A 12547-nucleotide genomic window follows, 5' to 3' on the forward strand; every position below is an offset into this window, starting at 1 on the left:
TTGATTGGAAGAGCTCAATCGCGTGTATACACATGTACGTAAGGATATATGTATGCAGGCATACACATACGCACATATATACATGTACATATATATATATATATATATATATTTATGCGTACTAATAATACTTCTTTTTAGCCTATGCCAGCATATCAAGGTGAAGCATATACCAAGGTAAAAATTTCTCTTAACTTTGGACCCTTCCCCTAACACTTTCAAATCCTTGAGTTTGCAAATTTTTAAAATAAAAAAAAAAAAAAAAAAAAAAAAAAACGGCCCCCATGCATGTATATGTTGCCAAAACCGTTCAATAAAAAAAAAATTATGAACTCAGAAGAACCAAAATTAAAAAAAAAAAAATAAAATAATAAAATAATAAAATAAAATAATAAAATAAAATAATAAAATAAAATAATAAAATAAAATAATAAAATAAAAAAAAAAAATATATATATATATAAACATAGGCATAGGCATAACCATAACAATACGCATAAACGTAAGTACAATAATCAGTACACTTAAAAAGTAGAAATATTTTCAAAATTTAAGCCGAAAAAGTGAAAATTCAAAAGAAACAAAAAAGGGGAAGCTTCTAAATTTCAAACAAAGAAAGTATGTACTTAAGAGCATAAAGCTACACAATCATTTTGGTTAAACGATGACACATACATAGTATTTTCAGTATTAAGTAGAAGGAGCAGAAGATAGGTATATATAGTATGTACGAGAACTTACGTTTGTAGCCATATGTATATGTGCAAATTTGATCATAAAAGGAAACACAGGAGCTTGGGCATCCTTTACCAATATATAAAACTTTAGATAAGGAAAATATACAGAGATAATCATAATATTAGTTTTAACCGTTTTAGGAGCTAAGTATATGTACATACAAACATATACGTATATATGTGTGTACATACGTATATAATACATCTATACCATATTTACGGGTTAATCTTCATAAGAGAAAAGAAGTAAAGAATAAAGAAATAAAAAAAAAAAAATTAATTAAAATAAAAAAAAATAAGTTAAAGCATAATAGAAACTTTTAACACTTAAGTTTTTATTTCCATTATTTTTCCTCCCCTTTAAGAATAAAAGGAAAAAAAAAAAAAAAATGGTAAGTTAACCCATACATGAACAATTAATAAGCAATGAAACGGATTTTATACCTTTTTAATTCGTTCTAATATTGTGATACATACATATATACATATACGAATGGGTGGGAGTTTGTTATGAGTGTGCTAATTTTTCACTCCTTTTAATATGCTCTAACGAAAGAGCTACATGCTGCATATGCGCAATTAAATTTACCAATAGAGAATTATTAGTGAGCAGTTGTTCATACATACATATGTATATACATCGTCTTATTTGTCAGTTGTATATGATTGCACTTTTCGCAAGCATTTATATGGCAGCGTAAATTTAACTGGTTGAACGTAACTGCTTCGTTCATTTATTTAATTGTTTATTTATTTTATTTTATTATTATATTTTTTTTTCATAGGGTTCAATATTCAACTACAATGGGGGTTGCGTTTTAGGGATGAGTGGATCGGACTGCGTTGCCATTGCATGTGATATGAGACTTGGATCAAATAATTTTACAACTGTCAGTACAAATTTTACGAAAATTTTTAAAATGAATGATCATGTATATGTAGGATTAAGCGGACTAGCCACAGATATTCAAACACTTTATGAACTGTTAAGGTACCGTGTAAATATATATCAGATAAGACAAGAAACTGAAATGGATGTTGACTGCTTTGCAAATATGTTATCAAGCATACTATATTCAAATAGGTTCTCCCCATATTTTGTTAACCCAATAGTTGTTGGTTTCAAAATAAATCATACTATTGATGATGATGGAAACAAATCTATTACATATGAGCCTTACTTGACAGCCTATGATTTAATAGGTGCAAAATGTGAAACCAAAGATTTTGTTGTTAATGGAGTTACCAGTGAACAGCTCTACGGAATGTGCGAGTCGTTGTATATAAAGGATCAGGTAATGAGCTCGCAAGTTTGCAGATTTACATTTGCGCAGTTATACTTGTATACACACTATACAACTATATCACTGTGCCTCTTCATCCAATTACATTATCGTCGTATGTTTTTACCGCATTGTATTACCTCCACAGTGCACTTCCTTTTTTGTGTACCTTTTTTTGCAGGACGAGAACGGATTATTTGAAACCATTTCACAATGCTTGTTGAGTGCCTTGGACAGAGACTGTCTATCAGGATGGGGAGCTGAAGTTTACGTTTTGTAAGTACATTGCATATTTTATATGGCCATTTATGAAGACCTTTAAGAGTATTTACATGCACTGTTAAGAGATAAGTAAAATGGGCGTCCCATAATTTATTTTTCATTCACACAAATACATAGTGCTTCCATTTTGTTTTTTTCTTTTTTTTTAATAGAACTCCTGATAAAATTATCAAAAAGAAACTGAAGACAAGAATGGACTGAGATGAACATTTGCACGTTATACAATTAACAGATCGTATTTTTAAAAATTTGTGTGCTTTTTTCTCTTCTTTTTTCCTTTCTCCTTTTTTTCTTTTCCTTTTTTTCTTTTTTTTTTAAGAACAAGTATTGTAATTTCAATTTAGCGAACAAACAGCAATTGTCCAAACATGGAAATGTGCGCCTTCATTTATGCATGTATTTTTTGCATGTATATGTATACGTTTTGGACATATAATAAAAATATGATAAAACTTTTTCAAGCCTTTTATTTTAAAAAAAAAATAGATTAAAGGTCAGGTGTGCCTGGACATCCTTGCTTAAAATTGGTTAATTTGGTGCATCCGTTTATTTTATTTTCTCTTATTTTATTTTATTCTTTTAATATTATAATAAAAAAAGTTAATACACAATATTTTCATATTCTTTTAGATTGCATTTAAACTATCGTTACGTCATTTTCACAATTTTGTATGTTATGCTATCATATACTTATGATGTATGTATTTATGCTTATTAATCTAGAGAAAAAACGAAAAAGATTGTCACACAAAAGGGTTAGAATGATATAAGATATTAACGGAAACGCGCTTCGTAAATATATTGCTACATTCGGTTCCAATGAATGTGTTAAAACTTTATTTTCTTTTTATGAAGGGATGTAAAATTAAATCAAAATTAGCGAAAATTTGTTCGCAAATAGGTACAAGTGAATGTATTTATATGTTTATACAAATATATATATATATATTTCTCACGCAGTACTTATACTCAAAATTTTAAAAATTCGGACACGCTGATAAATTTTGCTTTCCTTAAAACTTTTGTGCTTTTTATTAACTGTTCAGGTAATTTTGAAACAATCAGAAGTTTATACCCTGTTGATAGGCTTAATATTTTTCACAACTTCCTATTTTTGTGTTTCGTTTTAAGAAGACCATGCAAAAAAAAAAAAAAAAAAAAAATGTAAATCGGTGCTAAATCTTTTGCTAACATACACATGTATACATATATACGTACATATACATACATATATATATATATGTATATGTATGTATATGTATGTATATATATGTATATTTACATATTTATGAGCATGTATGTATGCTAGCTGTGGTGACCTTTCCCTACGTTACTAAGCACGCTAAATGTAAAACTGTGCTTCAAATGGGTGAATATATCAGCGCATGTTAATGAAACATTTTTTAAAAAAAAGAAATCAATTCACACAGATGTTGGAAGCATTATAGAATATTGAAATGTGCCAACATAAGCATATGTACATTCGTACATGTATATTATATATATAAGTATAGCTATTTTTTTTTTTTTTTTTTTTTTTTTTTTTTTTTCTTGCTGTTCAGGAAAAAATAATTTTGTCGTCTTCCATAAAATTTGATACAAAGGATTGATAAGTTGTCAAAATTACAATGATAAACTTTTAAAAAATGTAAATTCAAGTAGTTACAACGAAATAGCAATATGACGATATCACGCCCATGTGCCCCTGCACCTTTTGCAATTCCCTTATTCGCCTTTTTTTTTTTTTACTGTTATGCGTCCAATTTTTTTTTCTTTTTTTGTTGTTGTAGTAAATTTAGCGTACTCAATTAATATTAAAGTAATAAAAAACCCCCTATTTATAAACACAACTTACAATGATAATATAACAGGATGGAATAACACGAAAAGTAAAAATGAAAAAAAAAAAAAAAAAAAAAGCCTTGTGAGAAAAAGCAGTACCAAGCAAAGTAATATAATATATAAGCTAGTAAAAGAAGATAAGGATCCATTTAAAAAATATATGATTGATGATATGTATTATGGGAGAATATTAAGCATTAATAAAAAAAAAATTAAACTTGATATATTATGTGATAGGAAGGCATATTTAAATACATCAGAATATTTTTCCGTGCAGGATTTTAATAAATATATATTTACTTTATTACAAGTACATAATATTATTAAAGTAAAAATAAAGAGAATTGAAAAAATACATCAAAAAATTACAGTATGTATTAAGAAATATTCTTATCAGCAAATTCTTTCGTCCTTTAAAAATGATCATCATTTAATTAAATCAAAAATTTTGGATATCCGGGAAAATTATCTATTACTTTATTTAGCTCCAAAAATACATGCAAAATTGATGCTTCATGGAAAGGAAGATTTAAGTAATTACAAGATAGGTAACGATATTTCTGTTAAAGTTGATTACTTTGATGGGGACAACAACGAACTATATGTGAAGATCCAATAAAAAAAGCGAACGCGTGAACGCGAGAACAAGGGATATACATATGCGCACACACAAATACATATGTTCGTATGTATGTATGTACGTACGTACACACATATATTTATATATGTTAACATATATGCAAAAAAAAGGATCCCTACAAAGGAGATCACAACAATCATTTTTTTTCATCATCTATATGAATATGCACGTGTTTATTTTACCATTTTTGTGAAGTGTGTTTCTGTTCGTTTTTTTTTTTCTTACATTTTTGAGGATACCTCTTTTTAGCTTGTACCTATGCAGAAGCATGCTTTTTTTTTGTTTATATTCTGGGATATGTACACGTACATATATTTATATACCCTTGTGTACGTATATATGAGTTCATTACTCCATACAGGGGAGTAAGCCAAGTTAAATGAGATATGTTCACCACATTTTGCTAGCATTCCAAAAGGGGAAAAAACTACGTACTGCTTAACTTTTCGGTGAGTTGCACAAGATAATCATCAGTCATATTCTCCACAGGAATGTTTGATAAGTTTAGCTCCAGTAAGTCTATTTTATTTTTTGATAAATTTTCAACCATGGAAAGAAAAGAAGTAAATTCTGAACTGTTAATCGAATCGGAATTAAAAGAAGAATTATTGTTTAATATAAAATTCTGCACAGTGTTCATAATTATTTTTTGATCCAATATAAGTAATTTATTTTTAACATCACAGTAATCAAATAGTATATCAAAAACTTTGTTATATTCATTTATATATTCCATGTTAAGAATATCTTTATCATCTACATTGTCCTGTTCATCCGAATTTACTCGAGTATTTATTGTGTCTTTCATTTTTAATTTCTTTTTGTAGAAGGATAAAAATTCAGACGGGTTTGCAATCCTGTGTGCAAAGGTTGATCCAAACAATTGCGTATTAATTATGTTAATTTCATTATATTCGACCTTTAGTTTAAGGAGAGGTTTATCATATACATACTTCTTTATCTTTAACAAATCAAATGTGTCATTATAATCTGAAAAAGCCAAATGGATAAATGTGCTTGAATAAAAATCTTCATTTTTTAAATTGTCATAAAAATTATTTATTTCCTGTTCCCGTAAAATGGAATAAAAATATTTTTCTCGTTCCTTTTCAGATTTTTCAAAAATATCGTTTGTTGTAATTTCCTTCTCTATATTCTCATTAAATAATGGAATATTTGCCTCCTCAGGATTACTCCTTTTTTTCTTATTTTCATATGTAACATGTAGCAAATTATCTTCGTCATTAGAGGGAAAAAATAATTTTCTGAACAAGTAATATTTTCTGACTTGTTCATAAAAATTTTCCTTAATTTTGTTCAATATTTGACTTGTTTGTTCATGTAAAAATTTATTTAAAATAGATTCTTCTTTAAAATTTAAATTGTAATCAGACAATCTTATATCTTTCATTTCAAAGGGTCTAACTGTTTCAAGATTTATTTTTAAAAAACGAAATCTTTCTTTTTTTATTTCAAGCAAACCAATATATTTATCACCATATTCATTAGCACATAAGGATGTCCGAACAGAGGACCCTAGCTGTAAATTATAAAAAGAATTAAATAAACTTTCTTCTAAATAAGGTTTCGAGAAATGTTCATGTCCCCATATAACTAAATCCATAAATTTGGGAATAAATGATTCTTTAATAAAATTTTTTGTGTTATTTCCATATGAATTTCTTATATACCTATTTTGATGTAATACTAAAATGTTTATTCTTCTTTTATAATCTAATGGCAACACAAATTTTACTTGTTTATTTTCAAAGGATCTATATAACCTTTCGTCTTTTATCCAACCTATAGCATATATAGAAATTTTCGTACTGTTTTTATTTAAAAGAATAGGTTTAACTACAATTTTGTTCAGACTATTCTTTCCAATGTAGTTTATTAGGTTTGATATATTTAATATGTCTAGAGGGCATATGTAATCATAACTGTATGGATAGTCATGGTTTCCGTGCACCGTGAAAAAGGGAATCGATTTTTCAAATTTCTCGTTCACTGAACATAATTTGAAGCTTTCCAGTGATTCTCCTCTAGTCCGTTTTACTCTGCTCTCCGAGCGCGCGCGTTCTCCTCCTTTGCGCTCTTCCTCATCGTAGTATTCTTCTTCACTTCTTGCATGGCTGTTCCCACGGATTCTTGCACCTCTGTTTCTATCACTCACTGCACTCCTTTTCGCACAATATCTCTCATCGCTACTGTCGTTGATTCTCTCCGCGCTATTTTCCCCCTCAGAGTAACTATTCAAGGGGCAAATTCTTTTTTTTTTTGGCTTCTCCACAGTGCTATAACCCTCAGTGAGTGATTCACTGTTGTTGCTTCCCGTACTCATTTCTTTTTTATTTTCACCTAATGAGTTCTGTTCATCATATGTGTAAGTTTCATTTTTCGGAAAACTTTCTTCCATTTTGTCTTCTTTGTAGTATTCATAATTATAATTACGTATTTCCTTCAAGCGTGCTCTGTATTTATCTTTTCGTGTTAGATCATCGTTATTTGTTGGTGTTTCCTCAACACGCGAAGGCATATTTTTTGATTCCCCATTTGCTAAGCGTGTAGGTGGACTTGACCCGATTTCTACATCTTTCCGACTAACATGACAATACTTCCTTATGGTTGACATAGTTTTAAAGAGAGTGTACTCTGATAATTTATTCTTATGAAATAGATCACCACTGTTTAAAATCATATCAACATTTAACTTTTTGGCAATAAATAAAATTTCTTCAAAAGAGTTAAATGTATCCTCTTTTTGAATAGCATTATTTTCTTTATAGCCTAAATGATTATCTGTGCATAATAAAATTTTTAAAGTATTTGGTTCATTTTCACTTAATATTACTTTTAGTTCACATAATGGGATGTTTTTAAATATTCTTTTACCTTCCTCTTCACATATGAAATTATACTTCTTCTCTCTTCGTTCATTTGGAATATTCTTCTCATCCATCATTGAACCTAAAGAATAGTTTAGCACCTCCTTATCTACACCGTTATATGGTTTGTTTTTCTGCATTTTTTCGCGCTCAAATTCGTGTAGCTTAATGTTTTCCTTAGTAGTGATGTTTGTGTTTTCCATTGGTACATTAGATGAAATTAAATGCCTCTCTTCGTTTTCCGCTAATTCTTTTAGAGTGAATGTGTGTGATGGATCTTTCTCATGTTCACTGACTTTGGTTATGATATCCCTACAGTTTTGTGTATTCCTTCGGCTTTTATTTTCCTCCTTGTGGTACTTCTTCATTTCGATTTTTTTAAATGGACTTTCCTTTCCGTCATTATGAGTAAAGTTTTTCCGCCTATCGTTTATGTGAAGGGTATCACATGAAGACAAAAGAAGGGAGCATTCCTTACTATTCCTAATTCGCTGATGCAAATCGTTTGCATTACTGTCATCTTCCTTATCACTTCTAATGGAATTCATAAATACATCATCTCCTTTTTTACCACAAATTTTACTTCCCCTGTTCCTGTTTTTATCCTCGTTTGATTGAGCCAAAGAGCTATAATAATTTTCATGTTTTCTTAAAAAATCGTTGTTCTGTATATGATTCTGCTGTTGAGCAAAATATGGGTCTACATCCTTCTCATTCTTATTCGCATTATCATTTTCATTCTCATTCTTATTCACACTATCATTTTCATACTCGTTCTTATTCGCACTATCATTTTCATTCTCATTCTTATGGTCAGCTTGTAATTTTGCTTTTCCTTTAAGTAGATTATTTCCTGAACATGCAATGTATTCCTTTCCCTCTTTCTCTGTTGTTTCTGTTCTTTCCATTCGTCCATTTTCATTTAACAATATATCACTAGTTTTATGGAATGTGCTATATAAACTCTTGACTGATATAACTCTAGCTCGTTTTTCATTGGATAAAGCTGTGCTAGTTTCATATTCCATTGGACTGTATAAATTGCTCCGGTTATTGTGGCTACTCCTGACTGGGTTAAGGATGCTTTCATAATTATTACAACTTGCACTATTTTTATAATTTTCACAAATTACCTCATTTCTCTTCTTGTACATATGGATGCCAGTATTACTGCAGTCACTTAGATGCTCATCATTGTAATGTGTATTACTAATACTGTTAGCCCCATTTTGCAAGATCTCCTTAATACTATCCTTTTCTCTGCTCAACTTGTCGTAAACGATGCTACGTATGTTAATATCTTTGCCTTCTTTTGGCGGACTTCCCATCCTGCACATTAATATCTACATTCGCATAGGTGCGTACTTGTTCATAAATATAAGCGTATGTACAAATATGCACATATGCGTACACATATATGCCGTAACTTGCAATATCCTCAAATGAGGGCTTATTTTTCAGCATGTTTTATCTCCTTTTTCTTCCTTTTTCTTTTTTTTTTTTTTTTTTTTTTTTTTTCTTTTTTTCCTCTTTTTTTCCCCTTTATTTTATCGTTTAACGTTCTTTCATGTTACAAAATATTCCGTTTCATCTACAACACATTGGAGTAAAATTATTTTTGCAAAAGAAAAAAGAAAAAAAGAAATAGCTAGCTAAAAAGTATACAATTTATTAACACATAAATATATCAAACATATGACGTACCACTATACAACCTGATTACGTATTGAAGTGATGCAGGACAGTAGGTAAATAAAACACAAAGCAGTAAGTAGTTACACGAAAAGAATATCTTTTTTTTAAAAAAAAAAAAAAAAAATATTGACCCTTTGTTAAAAAACGGAGGCTCACATATAAATACATACATACATACACGTATGTGTTTATGTGGGCACATGTGGAAACATGTACGTATGTATGTATTAAACAAAAACGCTCTACTTCATGCCCATTATCCTGTTATGTCCTTTTCCTAATTACTTATTGTCATTTTATAAATAATTTAGGATTAATGAAGCTCGGAAACTTCTTGTAGCAAATCGTGGGTTTTGTGAAAAGCACATTTCGTTCTTTTTACTTGCAAAATGCACACCAAAAAAAAAAAAAAAAAAAAAAAAAAAAAAAAAAAAAGAAAAAGAAAAAGAAAAAAAAGAAAACGAAAAAGAAAAAGAAAAAAAAGAAAACGAAAAAGATAAAAGGTAAAAGATAAAACGAAAGAACGAAAGAACATGTATGCATATATGGCATCGCTGCACGCCGCAGTTCGAATAGACATAATACGCAAACGTTACAGAGTATGATAAGAAAAATACTACACATTACTTGCGGAAAAACTTAAGAGGGGGGAAAAAAAAGTAAGTGGAAAAATACATTTTGTACATATTAATTTCATGTATGACACTTAATGATAGGCAAATAATTAAGAGTAGAAAAAAAAAAAAAAAATTTTTTTTCCTTTTATCTGTTGTGTTTTTACTACTTGCACACCTAATTAATGTAAAGAATGAAAAACTTATTAATGCAACAAGAGATGAAAATACAAGTCCTTCATATATGTACTGAGAACTAGTTGTACGATACACATACTTATGGAATATTGAATCCAAATTTATGTTCATATTATAAGCTTCTGACTTGTTGATTAAGCAGTGAAAGAGGCCACTCAAACAGAGTAAGTACAAAATGTATGAACACACAAATTTTAAAATTTCATATTTTTCTAGTATTAACACAAAGATGTAAAGAAGTGAAAATGTAATAACTATAATGAATGTTCCAACGAACATTTTCATTTTTTTAGAATATTCATCGCTCGTTATATTTGTATCATCTCTATTATATGCATAAATAAAATCGATAAAATAATCCGGAATGGTCTTATTCTTTAGTTCGTTCTCTTTCCCTTTTTCGATTTCGCCCCTCTGCCCCCTTTCTCTCGTATCCTTTAACTGCTTCTCCTGTTTTATGTAATTTTCAAGCATATACTTACTTCTAACCTTTAAGTAGTAATCAGCGTGATGAAAAGTATTGCTATTCACATAAACGAATTCAGGTAAGTCATATATAGTATGAACATATTTTAAAGGAAGTATATTTGCTTTATTAAAATTTAGGTAAAAAAAAAAAACTGGACGTATTAATTTGTTTGTTCCCTTTTCATCATTCTCTTCTTGCAATTTTATGATCGCACTAAACTCACATTCATTGTACAGATACAAATTTTCCAATACTATTTTTTTAGCAACTTGGTCGAACATTTCCAGTAAAGCTAGACTATTCCTATCAAATTTGGAAACTCCATTGCTGCTCTCTACGTCTATTAGAAACAACACACAGTCATACTCCTCCGTTTTATTTAAAACATAATCTATGTAATCACTTAAGGTTAACTCATGTATATATACAAAAGAAACATACTTCCTTCCATTTACATTGGCATTCCGGTACTTATCATTCATGTGAAATATTATTTTCTTGTTTATTAATTTTTTCAATTTTGCTAATTTTCCTTCGCCATCTATGCGGAAGCACGTTGTAAAACAATTAACCCCAAAGAGGAGCACCACCAGTAGAAGCCATATTCCAATCAGAAATCGAAGATGCAAAAACATATTTTTTAAGCTCCCGCTGCTCATCCTGTTTATTTTTCCCCCACATAGAGCCTACCTTCAACCATACATGTAGCGCTTACATGTGGAACATGCACCAATGGGACACGTTCGCACATGTATATATATATATATATATATATATATGTATATATATATATATATATATATATATATATATATATATGTATATATATATGCATACATACACATGCGGGTACACCTATATGACGCTTACAAACACTATAGCTTCATATTTTTGCCGTAAAAAAAAAAAGCGACCTGTACCCTTTGAGGGGTACTACATTCTTGTACCTGTTAAAGGAACTGAACCAAGACCCTTACGCAGGGTTGAAGGATCTGTAGTTAAGAATTATTTTTTAACAATAATATCATCAATTAATATTCTTTTTTTTTTTTGTATATGCAACACTAGGTTTAAAGCCCTTTGTAAGTATAATCCTTTTTTTTTTTTCTTTTTGGATAAATAAAATTCAAAAAAAGGAGGAGGAGAAAAAAAAAAAATGTTCTTCAAAAAAATATAAATTTATATAATCCTTAAATGCATTCTTGACTCTGCATTATACGTCATTCATTTTTTTTTTTTTTTTTTTTTTTTTTTTTTTTACTAAACATGAAACATCGTTTTCAAGGAAGGAAAAATTAAACTTTAACTGTATGCGAAATAATATTTTAAAAAAAATTAAAATTAAAAATAATAAAAAATAGTGAAAACAAATGGTACTTAAAACATTGTGTAGGCCGTTGGAAAGGCAGGAATTTTAAAAGTTTTAAAAGATGGCACTTCAAAAGGGCACATACACAAATGCATATGTATACATACATATATTCATAACATATGTACATATATACACATATGCATTTTACGTATCTACAATACAAAGGTAAACAAACAGATCAAAAAAAAAAAAAAAAAAAAAGAAAAAGGGGGGAGGGATAAAATTAAAAATTAGATGGTACTTAAATGTACCTATGTATATACATAAACATGTAGATATATCTTTATGCCCAATGCTTAAGTGTATGTATAGCTGTTTATGCTCACTACGAAGGGTATTCAGCACAACGTTACACATATTCAAAATTACTCGACAAATAAAATACGTACTTAATCATTTGCAGCCAACTCGAGGGCCTATACATTCAGACGTAGACAATTTTTGCTATTGCGTTCAAATGAGGACGTAAAAATGTAATTGACTGTTTATCGTTTGGGTAGAAAGCTATGTCAACATGTGAATCGTAT

The 12547-nt window shown here is 29.1% G+C and overlaps 4 protein-coding genes across 4 annotated transcripts; 2 read left to right on the forward strand and 2 right to left on the reverse strand.

Moving 5' to 3' along the window:
* Positions 1-1126: 1126 nt before the first annotated feature.
* PmUG01_02015800 (proteasome subunit beta type-3, putative) lies at positions 1127-2503 on the forward strand (the record flags this gene model as incomplete). The annotated part of the gene is made up of 4 exons (XM_029008631.1): positions 1127-1129; positions 1523-2032; positions 2202-2296; positions 2455-2503. 4 exons carry the CDS (start codon positions 1127-1129, stop codon positions 2501-2503), a joined length of 657 nt encoding a protein of 218 aa, XP_028860171.1.
* A 1552-nt stretch (positions 2504-4055) lies between these two features.
* PmUG01_02015900 (conserved Plasmodium protein, unknown function) lies at positions 4056-4763 on the forward strand (the record flags this gene model as incomplete). Its single annotated transcript, XM_029008632.1, has 1 exon — positions 4056-4763. One exon carries the CDS (start codon positions 4056-4058, stop codon positions 4761-4763), a length of 708 nt encoding a protein of 235 aa, XP_028860172.1.
* Positions 4764-5211: 448 nt separating this feature from the next.
* On the reverse strand, positions 5212-9009 carry MRE11 (double-strand break repair protein MRE11, putative; the record flags this gene model as incomplete). The annotated part of the gene is made up of 1 exon (XM_029008633.1): positions 5212-9009. The coding sequence occupies one exon, from the start codon at positions 9007-9009 to the stop codon at positions 5212-5214; it is 3798 nt and encodes a 1265-aa protein (XP_028860173.1).
* Positions 9010-9990: 981 nt separating this feature from the next.
* On the reverse strand, positions 9991-11283 carry PmUG01_02016100 (conserved Plasmodium membrane protein, unknown function; the record flags this gene model as incomplete). The annotated part of the gene is made up of 1 exon (XM_029008634.1): positions 9991-11283. One exon carries the CDS (start codon positions 11281-11283, stop codon positions 9991-9993), a length of 1293 nt encoding a protein of 430 aa, XP_028860174.1.
* Between the last annotated feature and the right edge of the window lie 1264 nt (positions 11284-12547).

Source organism: Plasmodium malariae (assembly GCF_900090045.1).
Source record: "Plasmodium malariae genome assembly, chromosome: 2".
Taxonomy (NCBI): domain Eukaryota; phylum Apicomplexa; class Aconoidasida; order Haemosporida; family Plasmodiidae; genus Plasmodium; species Plasmodium malariae.